The sequence below is a fragment of the Callorhinchus milii genome, unplaced genomic scaffold (assembly GCF_018977255.1).
Source record: "Callorhinchus milii isolate IMCB2004 unplaced genomic scaffold, IMCB_Cmil_1.0 Scaffold1, whole genome shotgun sequence".
Classification (NCBI taxonomy): domain Eukaryota; kingdom Metazoa; phylum Chordata; class Chondrichthyes; order Chimaeriformes; family Callorhinchidae; genus Callorhinchus; species Callorhinchus milii.
In genome coordinates this window covers 22,607,394-22,630,103 of record NW_024704742.1, presented here as the reverse complement: position 1 = coordinate 22,630,103, position 22,710 = coordinate 22,607,394, and the positions used below count along the sequence as shown (strand labels likewise).

General features: G+C 39.3%; 1 protein-coding gene across 1 annotated transcript; it reads left to right on the top strand.

Annotated features, from left to right (window-relative positions):
- Positions 1-1,353: 1,353 nt before the first annotated feature.
- prmt9 (protein arginine methyltransferase 9) lies at positions 1,354-22,070 on the top strand. Its single transcript, XM_007899154.2, has 12 exons — positions 1,354-1,570; positions 3,889-4,037; positions 4,483-4,719; positions 11,727-11,894; positions 12,550-12,652; positions 14,505-14,611; positions 16,250-16,442; positions 17,450-17,633; positions 18,119-18,845; positions 19,854-20,007; positions 20,145-20,267; positions 21,123-22,070. The coding sequence occupies exons 1-12, from the start codon at positions 1,409-1,411 to the stop codon at positions 21,339-21,341; spliced, it is 2,526 nt and encodes an 841-aa protein (XP_007897345.1). The 5' UTR covers positions 1,354-1,408; the 3' UTR covers positions 21,342-22,070.
- The last annotated feature ends 640 nt before the right edge of the window (positions 22,071-22,710 follow it).

Here is a 22,710-nt window from a genome sequence, read left to right as displayed (position 1 = left end):
TGAAAATATCTTGAAGGGGGCGGTGGCGGTGGTGGCCAGGAGACGGTGGGTGGGTGGTGGGTGGGTGGTGGTGTGTGGGGGGGGGGGTGATGTTTTTGTAGGCTTAAAATAATTTTTTTATTTAAAAAAAACCAGGCCCACGCTCACAGCTGTTCCTTTCACGCACAGTGCAACCAAAAACACTGTCCTCGGCAGGAACCAATCTGCTGTGCGTGCGGTGCTCCCACCGGATCCTCTCACAGCGCTGCACCGGGCGGGCGGGAAGGTGGGAGGGAGGGCGTGCGTTTCAGGGGGGGCGGGGCTTGCTGGCGCACGCGCACGCACGCACGCACGCACGCTCGCGGGGGGCACGTTTCTCTCCCGTCAGACGAAAGCGGGCGCGTGCGGCCCTCGGGAGCTCGCGGCGGGTTCACGTTGTCTTTGAACCCCCCCAAAAAAAAATTTTTTTAACGGCTTTCATTTCCCGGTCACCCACCAACCGAAATAAACCGTCACCCACCCACCACCCACCCACCCACCAGCCACCAGCCACCCAGCCAGCGGGCAGAGGAGAGGGTGCGTCAGGAGGACTGAACCGAGAGAGGAGCTCGGCCCGTGCCCCCCCGTCACTGTTTATTGATTCATTGATTTAAACTGGTGGTTTATTGTGTGTGTGTGTGGGGCTGAGTGGCCATTGTGAGTGTCAGTGTGTGTCTCAGTGTGTGTGTGTCAGTGTGTGTCTCAGTGTGTGTGGGGCTGAGTGGCCATTGTGAGTGTCGGTGTGTGTCTCAGTGTGTGTGTGTCACTGTGTGTGTGTGTGGGGCTGAGTGGCCATTGTGTGTGTCGGTGTGTGTGTGTCTCTCAGTGTGTGTCAGTGTCACTGTGTGTGTGTGGGGCTGAGTGGCCATTGTGAGTGTCAGTGTGTGTGTGTCTCTCAGTGTGTGTGTGTCAGTGTCACTGTGTGTGTGTGGGGCTGAGTGGCCATTGTGAGTGTCGGTGTGTGTGTGTCTCAGTGTGTGTGTCAGTGTCACTGTGTGTGTGTGGGGCTGAGTGGCCATTGTGAGTGTCGGTGTGTGTGTGTCTCAGTGTGTGTGTCAGTGTCACTGTGTGTGTGTGTGTGTGTGTGTGGGGCTGAGTGGCCATTGTGAGTGTCGGTGTGTGTGTGTGTCTCTCAGTGTGTGTCAGTGTCACTGTGTGTGTGTTAGTGTCAGTGTGTGTTAGTGTCACTGTGTGTCAGTCTGTGTGTTAGGGTCAGTGTATGTGTTAGTGTCACTGTGTGTTAGTCTGTGTGTTAGTGTCAGTGTATGTGTTAGTGTCACTGTGTGTGTTAGTGTCAGTGTATGTGTTAGTGTCACTGTGTGTCAGTCTGTGTGTGTGTCAGTGTGTGTTAGTGTCACTGTGTGTGTTAGTGTCAGTGTCAGTGTAGGGGATGTCCTCTCGGAGGCGCAGTGGCCCGCGGGCCCGGGCTCGGCTGGTGTACCGCTCCCTGCAGAGCGCACAGGAGTGCGCCGAGAGCCACCATTTCGGCACAGCCTTCGCCCACTACCTGCTGTTCCTCAACCTGGCCCCAGAGCTCAAGGACATCGCCAGGGTGAGTGACCGCCCCCCCTCCAACAACATAGACAGCACCCCCCACCCCTCCACACCACCGCCATTATCCCTCCCCTCTCTCTTCACGTCTTTCCATCTCTCAATCTTTCTCTCCGGCTCTCTCTCTCCATCGCTCTATCTCTCCCTCCATCTTCCTCCCTCTCTCTCCATCTCTCTCTCCCTCCATCTTCCTCCCTCTCTCTCCATCTCTCTATCCCTCCATCTTCGTCCCTCTCTCTCCATCTCTCTATCCCTCCATCTTCCTCCCTCTCTCTCCATCTCTCTAACCCTCCATCTTCCTCCCCCTCTCTCCATCTCTCTATCTCTCCCTCCATCTTCCTCCCCCTCTCTCCATCTCTCTATCTCTCCCTCCATCTTCCTCCCTCTCTCTCCATCTCTCTATCTCTCCCTCCATCTTCCTCCCTCTCTCTCCATCTCTCTATCCCTCCATCTTCCTCCCCCTCTCTCCATCTCTCTATCTCTCCCTCCATCTTCCTCCCTCTCTCTCCATCTCTCTATCTCTCCCTCCATCTTCCTCCCTCTCTCTCCATCTCTCTATCTCTCCCTCCATCTTCCTCCCTCTCTCTCCATCTCTCTCTCTATCGCCTCCTCCTCTCACCATGCTCCATTCACACGCACATTTTTGTCCTCTCAGTAGCATCCTTGGGGCCTTGCACCTGGCAATGCGTCACGTTGACCTGTCAGTGCCTCTCAAACTTGCTCAATGCCTCTCATTAAGGAGCGATGGTCTGTCACTGTTGTTTTTGTGGGAACTTGTTGCAGTTTGTGTTTGCTCCACTTTTAAATAAATAAACAAACAAACAATCATGATTACATATATGTTTGAATAAGCTTGCAATATATCTGTCAGTATGGGAATTACAACACCTCCCCCACCACCCTTTGCAAAATTGTACCCCTGTCCAAGAGCTGTCAATAATATGGGGGACATTGTTGACAGCTCTTGGCAGGCATACAACTTTGCATAGAGTTATCATGTAGATCATGTTCTGAGATGTGACTAAGTGCAAGAGCAATAAGCACATTTAGTATTTTGGTGGACCCTATATTTTTTAGAGATGCAATTTGGAATTCAGCTGTTCTCTTGAGTTGTGTGTTTGGCATTAAACTAACTTCTGTGTGGAAGCTGTCAGTGTTTACACTCTGTAGGAACTCCCGTTGGAGCTCCCATTCTGGATACCTGTTTTTGAAAATGCATAATTCACAAGAGAGGTCACAGTCAAAGGCACCAACTCCCTTCCCCCCCATGTTATTTGTACAAGTGTCAAAAGTATTGACAAACCTCCACTATGGACTGTAAGTAACCTCAGCTTTGGTGCTGCTGCAACATTAGTGTAAACTAACTCCTCCCCCTGCGTACAAGTTTTAGTGCAGTCCATCAATGAATATCTAATGCAAAGTGATATTATTTTCAGAGTGGATCTTATTTTCAGTGGAAATTTGAATTTAAAAAGGGTGACCGTCAGGATCACAAGACTCCAGGTAGAGCCTGTCACAAGCCTGGGAGATATTTGTGCAAATTCACCACCTCATTTGTCAGTGCTCATAATAAATCTGTCAAGTAATGACAGTTGTGCTCTGATGTTGTACACCGTAGTGACCTTAGAACACCTTTGTAGTGATTAAAGAATAGAATCAGAGATCTGGAGCAGACACAAAATGTAGTACAATGCTTCTTGCTATAAGTTTGTTTTGCTGCCAAATAATACAACATCAACAAGTTGCATTTTTATAGTGCCCTTCATATCAGATAGCGTCACGGAGCGCTTAACAGTGGCAAAACTTGATGGTGAGTCAGGGAGAAGTGGGAGGTGACCATAAACATACAATACAAAATTACATTTGTATGGCACCTTTCATGTAGGGAGGACGTCCCAAAGCACTGGACATGGTCAAATGACTAAAACTTTAAACTTTAAAAGATGGCAGAAAGTAAGACGCATACACACTTACAAATCTATTTTGTCACGTTTTAACAATTAGTATGATAAATATTTATACTTGTTCTAGGGTTTGATTGTTATCCATCAAACAACTCAAAGAATTGTTTGCAATATTTTAAAGCCCAACTTTTTTAATTTTTGTTGTACTTTAAATACAGTGATGAAATGTATGTTTTAAGGTATGCCAATGACATAGGGATGGATCTTATATTATGAATCTAATATGCTTGTCTAGTCTGTTTCAGTTTAGTCCATGGTCAAAAATAGGACCATCGTTTTGTTCTGGTGTGTGGCCTAATCTCTAGTATCGTATCTGACCTTGTTTATTTTTACTTATCCATTTCTAAAATTGTAGGAATCTTTCCAAACTACTCTTCTGAAATGGGCAGAAGAATTGGATTCCTTAAGTCGGATCCAAGATATATTTGACTGCTATGAACAGGCTTTAGAACTCTTCCCCGATAATGAGGTGATCTGGAATAGTATGGGAGAACATTTATTTCGGTTAGTGAGAAGAATTTTAATGACATTTTAAAGTCTGTTAAACCTTATTATAAATGGACTTTTACACATCTGTTTCCTTCTATAGGTGTGACAGGCTGGCTCAGTTGATAGCACTCATGAGTCAGAAGTTTGTTAAAATGTTAACCTGTCTAGCTTTAATTATGGAGCTCAATGATTTTTAAATATAGTTTCTAGTTAGATTTACATATACAGAAGTCACACCAGTGACACTTCTTGGTGCAGATTCAGATGGAGCAAAATTCTTGAAATTAATCTTCTGAATGAGAACAACATAACCAGTTACATCTTTTATTGTTTCAAGAAAGTCAAGGCATAACTGGAATAATCATTTTCTTAACTTGTGTACAAAGCAAGTGTAATTTAGAAAATGTACTTTTTGTAAAGTTGCAAAGTCAAAAATTTAATTTTTTCATTCTCTGAGCAGCATGGGGTTCCGGGATGAAGCTGCTGGGTATTTCCACAAAGCCGTCAAACTCAAGCCTGATTATACAGAAGCAAGGGAGAATTTTTATCGTGTTGCCAACTGGTTAGTGGAACGCTGGCATTTTTTAATGCTGAATGATAAAAAGAGGAACTTTGCCTATGAGAGAGCGATCCAGAAAGCAGTGCAATCTGGCTGCAGCTCTATTTTGGATATTGGAACAGGCACTGGTATTCTCAGGTGGGTGGAATTTACATACATGTTTTGTTTGTGATTGAATTAGAAGCTTAGTCTGAGGATAATAATAATAATCCTTGCATTGAAACAGTGCCTTATCACATCTTCAAGACGTCTTATGATGGTGCAAGCAAGCTGGTGGAGGTGTCTCGCCAGATGTAAAAATGCACAGCATGTGTTTCTGAAGATAAACGTAATATCTTCTAGAACATTAGTTGCTTATTAATCTTGACTTACCGATACTGATGGCTTTATTAATATTGTTAAATGCATTTTTGCTTTTTGGGAATTGGTGATTTGATGAAAACCAGGACGAAAGAATCCATAATATTGTAGCTTTAAAAAGGACATATACTTAAAAAAAGAGTAACACAGAAGGCTTTGGGGGAAAAGGCAGGGGACTTAGACTAAATTAATATAAGGGAACCTCATGGAAGCTGGATCCAGTAGTTCAACGAAGCACTTAAAAAAAAAATGCTGATTTCTGGATATTCAGGTCGCAGGCAATATAATTTTTTGAGTGAATGAGCAGCAGACGGAAAAGTGGAAACAGATTCAATAACAACTTTCAAAAGGGAATTAGAGAGGTACTTCTAAAAATTTACGGAGGACAGAGTGGGTGAGTGGGACTGACTGGGTAGCTCTTGCAAAGGAATGGCCTCCTTCTGTGCTGTAATATTCTATGAATCTGATACATCACCCACAAATATAAGGTCAATTCACTTTACAGTCTATTCTGTGAAGCACTTTGAGACGTCGAGAAGACGTGAAAAGCGCTATATCAAATGAAAGGATTATTATTACATCAGTGAAGCTTCCTATACACATAATCATTGGCAGGAAGTGATTGTTAGCAGCAATTTGATGATCAGGAAGTCAGATTTTTTTTAGCGTGAGAAGTCAGTGCCAAGCAATTAGGTGTGCCATGCTTCAGGTTAGGGTCCAAACTGGGAAAGTTAGGTGAAAGTTTGGAAACTTCACTGGTCTTTCCAAAGTATTCTTGAAACAAGGGATGAAAGGTGGAATGTGTTTTGGGTTTCAAAAAGCTAAGGGGATTCCCCCCACCCAATGTTTTTCTCCATCCTGCAGAAAGATGCTACAATTTCCATTTATTTTGCATACCATAGTTCAGCAAAGATATTGAATCTTCAATCTGACCTTAAATTGGCTGCCACGTTTCGCCCACAAATATACAGTCAATTCACTTTACAGTATATTCTGTGAAGCGCTTTGAGACGTCTAGAAGACGTGAAAGGCACTATATCAAAATGCAAGGATTATTATTATAATACCTTACCACTGAGTACAATCATGCTGACTGGTTCTGAATATTTTTTAAAAACATTGGAGGTCTAAAATAAAGTATTGTTAAGCAGATTCTCAAAGTGTTTTTATTTCCTGAGTAATTGGACGCGCTTCATGCTGCAGTGGCTCAGATGCAATATGGTTCTTGGTCTGCAGACCAAAGATCCCAACAGTTGGTGTGACATGTATCTGGTTACCTGGAGAATTAAATATTTAAGAATTCTGTTGTGAATACAGAACTGTATTTTAGATCCTGTTGAAAGACAGAACATGTTCAGAGTAGCAGCTGAGCCCAGGTGAGCCTAGAGTTGTAATCAATTGTAAAATATTCAGCAGATTTAATTATGTACATTCTAGGATAATGATACTGAATATAATCAATGTCCCACATACCAAATTGAGCTCAAGTTATAAAAAATGTCATCTGATTGACGACATATGTTGGGCCAAGGTTTTTATCTAGTATGTTTTTCTAAGAGTACATTTTGCCAAATGCTAAAAAGTTTCAGTTTCCTACTTTCTATGATAAACGAATACTGAACTGAAACATCTCCAGAAACTAGTTTTTTTTCCAGTCAGTGTTATGATGTTTATTTTGTTGCAAGTTCCCTTTAAAATGGCTTTACCATCGGAATTATTTAAAGAACCACTAACAGGAAGTAAACTGAAGAAAGAAAATATAAATGCTCCTATCAAAATGCAGTTTTCATTTTACTTTGTTGCCAGAGACATATTGTGTACACAATGAGCTACTGGAGCCAGAAAGTCTCGTTAGGAGCCATTTCTTGTAAAAACTACGTGTCAGTTTCCAGAAAGGCTTTGCCTTTTTAAGCTTTATTGTATGATTTCGAAAGTTTGTGTATTTCATAAACTAGCTACGTGAAAATTGTCAGAGAACTCAAAGCAGTAGTTACATCAGAATATATTAGCATACATTAGAATATACAGCACATAAACAGGCCATTCGGTCCAACTGGGCTATGCCAGTGTTAATGCTCCACATGAGCCTCCTTCCGCCCTTGCTCATCTAAGCCTTCAAGCATAACCTTCTATTATATATTATATAATAATTAATAATCCCTCCAAAAAACAAAAAAATAATAAATTGGTCATTTTCCATCCACGACTGTTTATGGGACACTGCTGTCGCAATTGTCTGCTACGTTTCGCCCCAATGCCTGGTTTGCCCTTTTTATGGCCTTATTAACGTGTGTTGCTACTTTTAGTGAATTGTGTATGTGTACCCCTTGATACTTTGCTCCTCTACCCCCTTTAGGTTTTTATTTTTCAGAATGTATGTGACTTCCTTATTCTTTCTACCAAAATGTGTCACTTCACACTTTTCTACATTGAAATGCATTTGCCATTTAAATGCCCATTCAGCAAGTTTATTAATGTCTTGCTGTAATTTGTTGCTTTCCTTCTCTATATTAACTACTCCCCCCAATTTGGTGTCATTTGCAAATATTGAAATTGTACTGCTGGTTCCCAAGTCCAAATCGTTAATGTATATTGGGAACAACAGTGGTCCCAATATCGATCCTTGTGGAACACCACTGCCAATCTGAATAGCTACCCTTTACCCCTACTCTCTGTTTTTTGTTTTGTAGCCAACTTGCTATTCCATTCTGCTAGTTTTCTCCTGACTCCACAACAAAAACAACAAAATTACATTTGTAATGTGCCTTTCACCTCGGGAGGATATTTCAAGATGCTGGACAGACAGACTTACGGATGCGAGCTGGGGGTCGGGATGGGGGAGCTATCCTCCAGTCCTCCGGCACTACTGCCTTTCCTAATGCGTTATTATATATATAATAGTGCCTCCGTTATCTCTTCCCTCGATTCTTTTAATATACATGGATGCAATCCATCTGGACCAGGGGTTTTATCCTCTCTTGAGTTTCGTTTTTCGATTATATCTCCCCTTTGTATTTTAAGTGCATTCATATTACTTTTGGTCTCTTCTTCTACTGTCATATCCACCTGATCCGTTTCCCTGGTGAATACTGAGGCAAAGTAATTATTTAATATTTGTGCCATTTCGCTGTTGTGGCCTGTGAGCTTATCTTGTCCATCCTTTAGTTGCCCTATTCCTATTTTGATTTTTCTTTTGTATTTATATGCCTGTAGAATACTTTACTATTTTCTTTTATATTCCTTGATAATTTAATTTCATAATTCCTCTTTGCCTTCCTAATTGTTTGTTTGACTGTTTTCCTGACCTCTTCGTATTCTTTTTTGTCATGCTCTCCCTTGTTGTTTAGGTACTTAGTGAACGCCTCTTTCCTGAGTCTCAACTTTGCCCCTATGTCTTTATTAATCCAGGTATCTCATTATTATTTAGCTTTGACTTACTTTTTTGTGGAATATATTTCTCCTGGACTCTATGGATCACTGTTTTAAATGTTTCCCACTGCTGCTCTATCTCTTTGTTTGCCAATATTGTTTTCCAGTTTATTTTCCCAAGTTCCATTCTCATCCCCTCAAAATCAGCTTTTTTCCGATCTATTACCCTGGTCTTTTGTCATACTGAAGACCTTCTCAATCATTATCTTAAACCTTAATATGTTATGATCGCTATTGCCTAGATGTTCCCCTATTGTACTTTTCTTATCTGCTCTGATTCATTTCCCATTACTAAATCCAGCGGGGATTGCCTCCTTGTTGGGCCACTTACGTACTGGGTAAGAAAGGAGACCTGTACACATTCATTCCATTCCCTTATCCCCTTATAGTTGATCGGAATAAATGGAATTTGGTTGGATGCCAGGTTGATTTCCTGGAGAGCACCTGGCAACATCAGTTCTGTAGCTCTTTCTGTGATGTGGACAATGAAAGAAAGGATGCATCCATTAGGAGGGCAAAATATAGCAGAGCACCTCTTACTTGTGTCCAAACAATTCAGAAAATTCCCTGTTTAGATATCCTGAGTTAGGATAGTCCAACTGGCGGCACGCAGCCCGTATCTGACCCTCAGGACACTAGTTGGATTACCCTGACATTGGGTAACATAACATTTATGGGTAATGGAGGGAGCGGGTGGGCCAGATGAAATGGATGGGAGAGGGGGAGCGGATGAAATTGCCCCTCCCTCCTTTTCATCTGGCCAATCCATTCCCTCCATAACCCGTAAATGTATGTTCCTGGAAGGGAAACACCAAAATTTTGCTTCTGCGGCCCGTGGAATAGAGCATCCAGCCCTCAATATCCAAAACCTTGAACCACCCTGCTCTACGTAGTTAATCCAGATAACAGTTCACATGTTATTTCCAATGTTGAGATATATCATCAATATTAATTCACAGAAAATGATACACAATAAATGTATATAATCATAAATTGGATCAGGTTGGAGAGGCCCTGTTAACTCGTCAATTGGGACAAGTGATGTTTGAATAAATTATTTCTGCCACATAACTAAAATGAAGATTGTAGCTCATTTTTAGCCTTACCTGGATGAGTTATAATAGTACCGTTTGTCTCCCACCCTGCATGTTGCACATATCCCTTTTAAGAAACTAATAGATGCCAAATTAACATTATTGTTGTACGGAATTGTGAACTTAAGACCCAGATTTTCAGGTTGATGTGCTCCACCCAAATTTGAATTGTGTGCCCTTCCTGAAGTAATTGTATTCTGTTGTAGCCATTTTTAGAATGTACAAACTTTACTGTTAGACTGCGCAACTTTAAGCTTAGAGGAGGGGAAGAGAACATGTTTTCCTTTTAAATGAAAAGAGTGGTGCTGTTATTTTAGATTCTCTTTGCTCAATCGGGGCAAAATCTGCACACAAGTTTGCCAACATCGCTCATAATTCTTCTAGGAAGAACACTTGTAGTGGCTTGGTTTACTAATCCTGGGTTAGCATGTCCTCAAATTTCTGTAGTAATAATAATATTACTTATATTTGGTATAGCGACTTTTTCTGTTACTTTTTAATTGAGAAAGTGTTTCACTTGTACTAGGTTCCTCTTCCCAATGGGATTGGGAACTCATTTTGTGGGATGAATTAGGTTCATGTGATAATCACATTTAAAATATATATAAATTTAATTTATTTTGTTGGACATTTGACGTAATGGGGAACAACTAGAGATGTCTTTTCATAAAACTGAGATGGGTAGTTGATAAGTGCCCAAAAGGACTAGAGAACGTGCAGTTAGATCCTAATAGGGAAGTCAATATTTTTTTGTGGCCTGATTGCAAGCTCCAGTAACCTTCCTGATGGTTAATTCAGTGTTTGATCTCTGCTCATAGAGCTCCAGTAAACAAGGTTGAATTCTCGGGGTGAAGAACTTTAAGGCTTTGTTTTGTTGCTGATTTTTCATTTGGATATTCTAGATTGATGTGGAACATTAAATGACCTGCTGCTAATCTTCATGTTTCTTGCATGAACAGTTTTGGCTCAAGAAGCAATTGTGGCCATTGTGCTGGTTTGGCCTTTGTTAGCATGAGGACTCACACTCTGACCACATCTCTGTGATGTAGTGAATGTTGTGTTTAGGCCATCCTCACCATTTTAATGACATTTGTTTATAAATAGTCATGAAGCATTTCTCTGTAATGTGTTTAAAAATATCTATAGTGTGGCACAAATGTAGTCATTGTAGTCTGTCAAATGTGGCAGAATTTTTCCATGAAGTCTAATCTGATAGCTCTATCGGCGACCGTAAGCACGTGTTTGCTCTACTGTAGTTAGGATGTGGTTTCTGAGCCTAGAGCTAATTATTTTCTACTGAATAAAACTCCTTACATTGTTTTCTACTGAATAAAACTCCTTACTTTGTTATGATCACTGCATGGTTTTCAGATCCAGAGTTAACCACTCTTTTCTTTGATGGTGACATCATTTAATCTGACCCAAGGCCTGAAAGTCTTAGCTTGCAGAACCATTTTAGGCCTCTGGTGTTTTTTGAAAACCTCACATATTAAATTTGGCAACTCACTAACTGCACCACAGGATTTCAGTTCTACAGTGAGACTAAGATTTGATACTGAATTTGTTGAAAGCTCTGGAAATGTCAGAGATGTATGTGACGGTTGGATATTAAGAGAATCAAGAACGCCATTTCTAGACTGAGGTTTAGAATGGTACAGATTCACCAGTTTGTTTTGAATCGAGCTGCTGGTCAGGTAGCAGACAGTCACATTGAGAATGTGCAGCAACTTCTTTTGCTGGTGGTTTAACACAATTTGCAGTGGTCTAGTTATGATTTTGACCACTCCTTAAGAATAAAGGAGAGGATTATGTCTGTAAATACAAATATTGATAGTCACGACATTCAATGCGATTCTAGTAATTGCATTAAATAGAATTCCATTTTTTCTTTATTTGTTGGTGAATAATAATGAGGCTTTTACAAATAATCTGAATTGTAGTTGTGTTTCATAATTGAATAGGTCCATTACTGTGAAGCACTCCTGACATTATCCTACATGAAGGACACTTTGTAAAAGCAAGCTGTTGTTTAAGAATTTTGCCAAAGCCAGAGTGAAATGAATGAAATGCAAATCTACCTGTGCATTTTCGTCCGATGGGTGAGATTTAATGAATTGTCAAGACAAAATTTAAACTGGAGAGGTTATGGTATTAATGTACACCTAGAAACTAAGACATGTATTTGTACATGAACACATGAAATTCAAGAAGTCATTTTCACATGTTTTCCTTGCATCTCACCTTTGATTTTTTTTCTTTCAGTATGTTTGCAAGAAAAGCTGGAGCTTCCCATGTCTATGCTTGTGAGCTATCCAAGACCATGTATGAAATTGCTTGTGAGGTAGTAACTGCAAACAAAATGGCAGGAGAAATCCAGGTCCTGCATATGAAATCATTAGATATGGAAATACCTAAAGATCTCTCCAGCAGGTATGTCCAACGTTAAGCTGCTTCTGCTGGGTAATATTTTAATGATGAATAGTACAGATTTTTGTCTTTTCAGTGTATAGCTTTAGATTTGAAATTTCACATTTTGACCAAAAGCTACAACTGAGAAATTTAATTTGGCCTTGCCCCCAAATTCAAACAGAAGTGTTGTAAACTTTCTCTGTTTCTTGTTAGAAAAAAAACTTTCTGTTTTGGCTGCACCTTAGCATCTCAACACCACAAATATTCATTATCAAATACAGTGAGAGGTTTTGTAAGCAAGCACAGCAATATTTATGCCATTGAAGACCCATAAATGACATGAGGTGAATGACCAGTTTATCTGAAGAATTATTGGCTATAATGGGAAAAATCTTTTTTTTTTGAATGATGGCATGTTGATTTAAAGTATCATTAGAATGACAGCACCTTGCACAAATCCCGTACTCTTGATGATCAGCAGTCAATTTTCATGTAAAGCTTAATGGCTATGGAGCATATGCAGTGCAATACTGCTTCAATATTTAATCTAAATTCATAGATTACAGAATATTTTTTCTATCGTAGAATATGCTAACTACATTAAGATGTACTGAGTTAATAGCAACACTTTAAAGATCCCTTTCCTATCCCTAAAAAATATTTATTCTTCCCTCAGGGTATCACTAGTTGTTACAGAAACTGTGGATGCTGGGTTGTTTGGTGAAGGTATTGTGGAGAGTTTGATACACGCATGGAAATATCTTCTGTTACCACCACAGGTAAGTGTTTTATACAAATAGTGATATGTACACCTGAACTGCTTTGATCCTTCAGTCAGTCAGTTCATGTCACTGTTCAAAAAGAGAAAGAAGTTTGTTCCCGTACTCTAGCCCAGTTTAAAAAAAAGGTCATTCACTTCATGACTGTCTTGGAACATGGCTGTGTGGACACTGACTGTAAAGTTTTACATCTGCACAAAACTCATAGCATAAAGGAAGTTGAAGTCCATTATTTTTCAATTTTGGTAATGCACTGAACTTTGACAGAGTTGTGCCAGCAGATGGTGCTAAGTGTTAGCTTTATATTGTGTACTGAACATTGCTTGTTCATTTTAAGCTTTTTACTTTTGCCTCTTGTTTTATGCTTCCAGTTTCCCCAATTTTCCAATTCACACGGAAAGAAATAACTTGGAATAATCTAGTTTTGTAGGTTTCGGTATGGGACTTCATTAGATAGTTATAACGAGCATCTAAACTATGCTCTACTGTGACTTGGATCCCTTAAAGATTCAAAGATCTCTTGTGCTGAATTCAGTAATTATCAAAATAATAATGAAAAATCCAATTAATCTCCAGTGTAATTTCAGACTCTGCAATTTTGTGCGTGTTTCCTTTAGTTACCTAATTATAAAGTTTTTTTTGGGTTCCTCCCTACAAAATGGCTGAACTGGGAACTGAATAGAGCAGAGTCGATTCAATTTGTAAAAAAATTTTTGGTCAGCCAAACAAATGTTTGATACACGCAGAAACCCATCACCATGCTTAAAGTATCCAAACCAAGCTGAGATTTCCATGAATAATAATAATAATCCTTGCATTTGTGCTACCTACACATGGAAATCCCAGAGATAATTTGTGAATCAGCACACTTAGGACCTCCAGCACATTGTATTGTCTCATTTAACAGCCAATTCAGATTAATGAAGTGGACTGGGTGGTGAAGCTATAAATGTAATTTAGAAAGCTTTTGCTTAAGGAAGGGCTTTATTGCTCATTGTATAGGAAGCATGCTAGGGTTTTAACCATGTTAACTGAGTTTTAGTTGATGGTTGAGTCTGAAGTCTTTGCATGAGTCTGAAGTTCAGGATTGTTTCAATGAATGACTGGAACATTATTGTGTTTGTCTTGAGATTTTGTTTTCATTATTTTGGGTTATTAATTCTCTATATAATCAATAGGAAATATTTCCAGCAGCGATGGATTTGGCCTACTAAAGTTTAATGGATTTCAAAACACTGAATTTTTGCAATGCTGAATTTATCAAAATATTGTCATAGCTGCTCCAAATTCTCGTATAGTAATCGTTTGTCTTTAGAAAATGTCTGACAGGACATGGCATGTATCTGGGTGTGTTCTATCATATCTCTCATTGCTCAGAGCACTGCAGTCTGTCTTGATCAGACTCTTACAGTCTCCAAAGGCCCTGTTAATCAACCCAAAATATTCTACTTCCAGCTTTATTTAACAGTATGAAGTATGGAGTGTTTTACTGTAAGATTATTAATTATGGAGAAATCCTTCACTTTTAAGTAATTATTAATTTGGAAGTTTATTTTATTTAACTTTTTTCCCATCTCTGTCTTTATCTCCACCCCCCACAAAGCTGGTGCTCTACACAAATTCTGTAGCAAAAGGCAGTAACAATCGACAATCGACCGATAGAAAGCATAGTCGAATTAAACAAGAGGGGACTCTTTCATAGTTTATCCCTCTCCCCACCACCAAAGCAGAACGTTGCATTGTCTCGAGCATGAAGCAATATTCAAACCTATATGCATCTGTGTAAGATACCTGGGATTTATGTTTTGATTAGTTTTATTTTCTCTTGAAATATTAAATTATTGTTTCATAGATATCAATAGAGGGTGCTCCTGTTGAAAGATTTGGCCGAGTCATTCCTTCGTGTGCTGTTATATTCGCAGTGGCGGTGGAGTGTCAACAGATTCGCAGACACCACAGGTTAGTTTCTGGGTGGTATATCTATGTACAAGCCTAGGGTTTGGATCCAAAACATAAATGATCCAGACAATATTATTGCAATCTGTTTCTTCTTGGTGGGTTGTTTTATTAAATATATTAAGGGATATCAATTTTGGAGAATGGATTAAGTGGCTCTATGTATTTTGCCCCCAAAATGTCTCTTAATCCCATCCTAAAAAGATCACCATCTGTTCATCATAATATCGAGGCACATACACCCATTCATAATATTGAGGCTTGACTATGCAAACTCCTTGCTTGTTGGCCTCCCCAAGTCTTCAGAACTCTGCAGCCTTTGCCTTCTCCAGTACCAGGTTCCGTGATCCTTTCACTCCCATCCTCGCCCGACTCCACTGGCTTCCCATCACACAGATTCTAGTTCAAGATCCTAGTCCTCATCTTCAAAGCCATCCATGGCTTTGCTCCCCCCTACCTCTGCGACCTCCTAACCCCCTACCATCCTGCCCGCTCCCTCTGCTCAGTGGGCTCAGGCCTGCTTCACGTCCCCCGCCTCGCTCGCCCCACTATTGGCCGGCGGGCCTTCTGCCATTCTGCCCCCACCCTCTGGAACTCCATCCCGCAGTTCCTCCGCCTCGCCCCTTCCCTTGCTTCCTTCAAGACCCATCTCAAGCCCCTCCTCTTCGATCGTGCTTTCGATCATCCTGCTTCCACCCCCGCCCTCCACCCTCCCCAATCCCGACCCCCAGCTCGGATCTGAACACTGACTGTCCAGCGCGTTGGTACGTCCTCCCGACGTGAAAGGTGTTATACAAATGTAATTTTGTTGTTGTTTGAATAGTGTACAATCTCTTGTTTTCCACATCAGTCACAGCCATATGGCGTTTACGAGCGCAAACCTAAAAACTGACTGATCAGCAGTTTTAGGCCGTGAACTGCATCCATTAGGAATGGAAATAAGACTGATTTTTACAGCCATTGTCTTACTGCCATCATGCTCACCTGGATTTGAGTACGGAGCCCTGAAAGTTCACCCACAACTTTGGCTGTGAGGTCATTTTGTCTTAAAATTTAAGAACACACAAAATTGTGGAAAATTCTTAAATTATGTTAAATGGCAAAGCCATTTTCCAGTTTAAAAAAATTCGGAATCCCAAATTATGGCTGAATTTCAGCATTTTTATTCATTTCTATGCAATCTCAAATTGCAAGATAAAATGTTCTTCCAAACTAAGACTAAGTCGATTTCAGGCCTCAAGTCTCAAAGATTATAGAATAGTGCTTAACCCACTGAGCCATCAATCTCCTTTTCACTCTTTTAAAATATATAAATTGTTATTTTTATTCTTTAGAAATGACAAAAAGTAAAATAATTAGCTTTCCCAAGAGATGAGTTAGATGGTTTCCATATATCCAGATGTCCATCCATTTTCTATGGTTCACTGAGTAGGTAAAGATACTGCTTGCAATCCAAAATATTAAATCACCCCATTTTGGAATAATTTGTTGTGTTTTATTAAATATGACAGTGCAGGAGTACAACCACAGAACTTTAAATGATTAGGGAGATTTTGAAACTTTGTGTGCATAGTTGAATGCTCTTTATGCTTTTTGAGAAGTTAATGAAAATCTCTTTTATCCCATTGTTCTGTTCGGCAGAGTTTGCTTTAGTGACATTGGTGGGTTGTGTTTGAATGGAACAGTGAAATGGTACAGTCCAATTGGCAATCGCCCTGATGGCATTGATGCTGCTGAACCTTACACGACTGAGAGAATGAGTCGTATTCCTGGTGGATATACACCACTGACTGACAACTTCCAGGCCATGACCATTGACTTCAATAATCCACAGGTTTGAAAACGACTCTCATTCACATACTACTGAAGGGGGTACATAAAAGCAAATCACAAGTTTGAATCTTGTCTGATGCCTTCTAAGATGGAAGCAAACGTGAGGTGAATTTAGTAATCCTGCTTCAGTCATGTCAACTGGGTTTTAGTGTCTGCACATGGACACTCTAGGTTCCATTATAATTAAGCAAGTGCTTCCATTATTAGCGCTCTGGAATGCTACTCTGCATGAGGGATACTATATAAATGCAATTTTTTGCTTTTGAGGACCATTGTGCATTTGTAGTTAAGAGCATAGGACTGGAAAAGACTGTTGTGTTCATGGTGTCAGCCTAGCTCAGTTGATGGCACTCTTGCCTGGATTCAGAAGGTTGTGGGTTCTTGTCCCATGTCAGCACTTTTAACTCATGTAGCATAGGCTGACACTCCAATGCAGTGTGCTGCATTGTTGGAGATGCCATCTTTCGGAAGAGATGCTAAACTGAGTCCCGTCTGTCTGTTCAGGTAGAAATGAAAGCTCATGACACTATTCGAAATGAGAAGGGACAGTGAGCAATTGCCCAAATAAAATTGGTCATTCACTCCATGGCTGTTTGTGGGAGATAGCTGTGGCCAAATTGGCTGCCATATTCGCCCACAAAGCACACAGTATCTGCACTTTACAGTACACTATATCCTATGAAGTGCTTTGAGATGGCTTCCTGAAGTAAAAGGCACTGTACCAAATGTAAGAATTTTTATTATTTTATTAATTAACATATTAATACACAGCCAACATTAGTCCCATTTTAAGACTTTATATTCACAGTATTTGCTTTCTGTCCTGTAATTACTTCTACATTAGATAGTACTATGAGTTTGACTTTGTCGTGAGTTAACTATTTGCTTTGAAACTAGCTGGCTCAGAGATATAACCAGTTACAGATTAATTTGTAATTATTGTGTATACATTATAATAATATTAACTCTACAAATGTTTTTAACTGTCTTGTTTCTGTATTGCCATAGGAATTGGAAGGGCTCACTACTAGGGATTCTTATCAACTGAGTCTGCCAATAGTCAAGGAGGGTGTGCTGGATGCAGTTGTAGCTTGGTTTGTTCTGCAACTTGATGATGAAATAAGTCTCTCCACTGGTCCCAGTGAAGAGACATGTTGGGAACAGGCTGTGTATCCTGTACATGAAGGGCTCAGTAAGTGAAATTACTTTGGGTCAGCAGAATGAGAACTGACTAGCGGGTTTGATTCTTGTGTCTGATATGGTGATGAAAGGGTCAGAAAGTGGTTTGAAAACTATAGAATGCCTAAATAGACAACTTTGCAAACAAATTTCTCTTTTGGTAATTGATGTGACTATTAGTCTAGCGTCAGTCTTTGTGATTTCACTTCCATTTTTTAAATGTTTTTATTTAATTTTTTTAATGCCTGTCTTTATAGATCTGTGTGTATATCAAAATGAAAGTTTTACTTTATTTGGATTTAGATGACTTCCTAAATTAATTTAGATTCTTATTATTTATGGAATCATCTAAACTCAGTTATGTCTGTCTATTTATTTGCTCGCTCATTCCTACCCGTTATATAAACACTGAAAACATTTTTTGAGAAATGATTCCCAATTTTTTAAAATTTAATTTTACCTTGAGCTTACCTGTTTATTTTTGTTTCTCTCTTTCAGGCCGAACTGTAAAGCCTGGTGACACTCTTGTAGTTGATGTTTCCTGCAAGGACTCGTACCTGATTTTTAACAGTGTTGCTGTAGTTAGCTCTGAGGACAAAATGGAAATTGAGATGAATAGCATGAGCGATCAGAAATGCAATGACCTTGCAAGTGAGACTGAACTTTGCAACGCATTGGCCAGTCTCCAGACTACAAATGAACCAGGAATGGCCCTTCAACACTGTATGCTTGAATCTTCAGAAATAGCTAGACTCAATAATACACAATATAATGACCATTTCAAATATGCCTTGAGCAGGGCACTGTCTTTAATGTCAGACGAAAATGGAACCTGTTCTTCCCAAACCATGGATGATAGCAGTTCAAACCTGAATAGCGAAAACATGAACAGCCTGAGTTCTTTAGATGTGCCTTCTGACAGGCTGTATGTGTTAGATGTATCTGAGGGTTTCTCCATTTTGCCTTTAATTGCTGCCAAATTGGGTCCAGTTAAAGTTTTTAGTTCCATAGAAAAAGCACAGCAACAAGCTGCATTGAGTACTTTAGCAGAAACAAATGACATTTCAAAAGACGTGTTGGAGTTTTGGCACAACCATCTGCAGGATGATTCTGCAATACTACAAAAGCCTCAATCAGACAAGCTGTGGAGTGTTATTATTCTTGATGCTGTTGAGATGTGTGGACTGGTCCGACAGGGGCTAATGGAAAAAGCAGCTCTAGCTAGGTATGCCACCTTTTGTTCAGATTGTATAAAATATCTCGCTGAACTGCAACACTTGGTAAAAATTACAAATATGGTTTCTGGTCACAAGACTTTGAAGGTGAATCAACCTAGGCACTGAAACTGCTGAAACTGCTCAACCACTTGAGAGCTGGAAGAAGTGCATTCCCTTTATCCACTAGGCCATCAGTGGAATAAGTAGATATCTATAAATCTTTACATTCAAGCAAAATTCTCACAACTTAATCCAATTATCGACTAACTTTGAAAAACCTGTTCATGCTGAAATAGTTGACTTGTTTGTGAAAAGAATTATAATCTCTAAAGGATGTGAACAGGGGTTGACACTGTCAAGATCCTAACAATATAGTGCTTAAGACGTTTCCACATAACATTTTGTGCTCAATCAGACAAGCAAGCAATAGAAAATAAATGCAGCTTCCTTAGTTGTGTTAAAGGGCCGCTCTGGTAAATTGGGTTTGGACCTGAGCTTGCATGTTCAGCAGTAGTTGGAGCCTTCTTGGAACATTCCCTGCTTTGTTGACCAAGTGTGGGTTGTCAGTCGATTGGTGGATTGCTTTTCTGGGGGTAATAATTCCTTCAAAAAAATAATAATTTGGTCACTTAATCCACGACTGTTTGTGGGCACAATTGGCTGCTGCGTTTCGCCCACAAAATATTCAGTCAATTCACTTTACAGTATATCCTGTGAAGCTCTTTGAGACGTCTCAAAGACGTGATAAGGAGTTACATCAAATGCAAGCATTATTATTATTTTTATTATAGTTCACAGGAGCAGAAAGGCTAAAGGCATTCAGGTCTTTATAACAAGAGCATTATCACATTGTTGAGATATCGCAAACGCTCCACAGCATATACTATAAATTAAATTGACTATATTATAATTGACTATTATATATTGTTATATAATTGACTATATTTTGTATTTATGTACCATGAGCTCTTATGTTTCCCACATAAAGATATTGAGTCAAGTCCTTTTTTCCATAGACGTTTGCTTTATCCTGAGGGTAGGCTGTTTCCTCAGAGTATAACAGTATATGGGATGCTAGTGGATTCTGAGACCTTACTGCAAGAGAGTGCTGTCCAAGGAAAAGAACCCACATTAGGATTCAATATTGCACCTTTCATCAACCAATTCAAGGTTTTTCTATATTTTTATATATAATGGAAATGTTTCTACTTATTCAAAACTAATTTTGTAAATGCTTTTGTGAAACTTAGTTTCTGTAAATGTCATTATTTGTTTTAATCTAAAGATTATGAATGTTTGCTTCCCAGGTACCTGTCCATGTCTTCCTAGATTTATCTACATTGCCTTATGCCCGTTTGAGTGAGCCAGTGGAGCTATTGAAGCTGGATCTAATGAACCTCTTTACTGATGATATGAGCAGTGAAATCAAGGTAGAATAATATTAATAATAATCCTTGCATTTGATATAGCGCTTTTCACGTCTTCTAGACGTCTCAAAGCACTTCACAGAATATACTGTAAAGTGAATTGACCGTATATTTGTGGGCGAAACGCGGCAGCCAATTGCGCACAGCAGTGTCCCACGCACGGTCGTGGATTGAAAATAGCAGTTTCATTAAAGAATTTAATTAAATTAAAAGATTAAAGAATACCAGTTGAAGTTCTTAAAAGTAACTTTCAGTGACAAGTTTTGACTCCTTTTTTATGATCAACCACATGTTATGATTCTGTTTGCATAAATGTGAGCAATTGCCATAGTGAAAATCGGTAACTTTTATTGCTATATAAAAGTTAGTTTATTTATTTTAAATTAACAGTATTTCTGTACATTTGTCAATTCACATCAGGGTTATAGTGGGGAAACATCCTCTTACTTTCAGGAAATACTATCTGGAAACCTTGTGAACTCGACAAAAGTAGTTCACATGAGAATGTGATCTGCCTTGTCAGTCACTTCAGAATGTTATGCAGGCTACACATGCACATCGATTATTTTAACACAAAACACACTTATTCTGCCTCAGATTCTTGAGGTACATGGAGCCACTAAGCAAAATAATGTAAAAAAATTGTGAACTTTTCCCAATTATTTTAATTTGAGTTCAGTTTGAATTCATTTTCAGGTGTAAAAGGCTTTGCAACTTTGTGGCTTGCAGTCCTCATTTGTTTTTTTAAAATTATTTTACTTAGTTTGAGTTCTATTTGATTAAACTTGTATTCCCTCACCCCACATGTTTCTGGATGTACTGTATTTTCACCAATTCTGTAATTTCTATGTTCCATAGGTTCAAATCTGTTCTTCGGGGAAGATAACTGCAGTCCCATTTTGGTATGAAATTCACCTGGACACAGATACCAGCCTGAGTACATGGAGTGATACTTCTCATTGGAAGCAAGCTGCTTTTGTTCTGGATATTCCCCTGCAAGTTAAAATGGGAGATGAGCTTTTACTGAAAATTCACTATCACAAGAGTAATATCACAATAACATTAAATCATACTTAGCTGTATTATGAAATGAATTAAAGAAAGAGCAACAAATGTATATCCAATGTACTTTGAAGCAGAAAATGATAGCACTGTATCCATGGATTGACAGGTTAGACAACTGAAAGATAAACTATTACCGCATGAAAGATTAGCAGTTGCAAAGAGATTCTTCCCCTACAAGCAGTCACTATAAAATGGCAATCCCAGGGATTAGTGAGAGGTGAACAAACTAAACTGCAAAAAAAAACACCTTGAGCAAGCAGCAAGATGTTTAATTTAGCAAAAGGCCACCAGCTGATGGAAAATTAGAATTTTGCATTGGTTAAGATAAATCAGGAAAATTTGATTGCCACTTGTGAGACTTACAGAATGTACGTAATGCCTTGTTACCCAACATTCATTAACACTAGTAAAACATTGAAAGGAACTCGATATATGTGTTCTTGAAGTTCTATAGATGAAACTATTTGGATTTGCATTGCCCCATTGAAGGGCATTCTTACAAAACCACTGGATTTTTAAATCCTAATTGTTTTATTTTAATGTGTGAGTAAAACAGGTTTGTGTCTGACAGCTGCGGAAACCCATTATCATGCTTAAGAGAATCTAACAGTTTCACATACGTATTACTAGCTGTACCTGTTGGAGCTACGCGTGGAACCAATTTCATTTAATCAGTCTTCTCTCATCTGGCATTTTCATTTGTCCTTGAAAGGCTTGATCTTCGCTTCTTAGACATCTTAATCCTTAAGATTAAGAAAATGTGCTATTGAACTTGTTAGCATCCCTTGTTCACATATTTGCACACATATCCTGTTGGGAGGACTCCTCTTGGGAGGACTCAGTGGGAGGTCTGGTTGGGGAGGATTCCTGACAAGACATTTTGTCTTTATTAGTATAAATGTATCTCTCTAGAAGGGTGTGTGACCTCAGTCGCCAAACTTGAAGATTGATTTGTTCTCTTTAATGAATTACATAGTGAATCCTGCAGGTTTTTCTTTGCGGATTGAAAGTTACTATTATGGTGCTAATTCCCATTCCACTACAATAGTCTTTCTCTTATTAGGTCCTCCAGTGGAGGATGATGGAGAAATCAATATACTGTAGTCGATGGTAATGTTCTTGCCTCGATTTGATAATTTTTCTATTAGGATGTATCGGTGTTGTAAGTAAGCTGTGAATATGGTCCTACCATAATGGTACTGTCAGTATGTGTGGGTTCTTGATATTTTGGGTAACTCAAGTGTTTAATTTTGGGGGCTTGTACAGAAGTCATCTCAGCTTAGTTTACACCTATCTGTCCTTAATTTCCAATGGATACATGGTTTGATAATTTTCTCATTTTTGCATTTATGCCAAAATGGAAAAATCTTTTGGATGTATG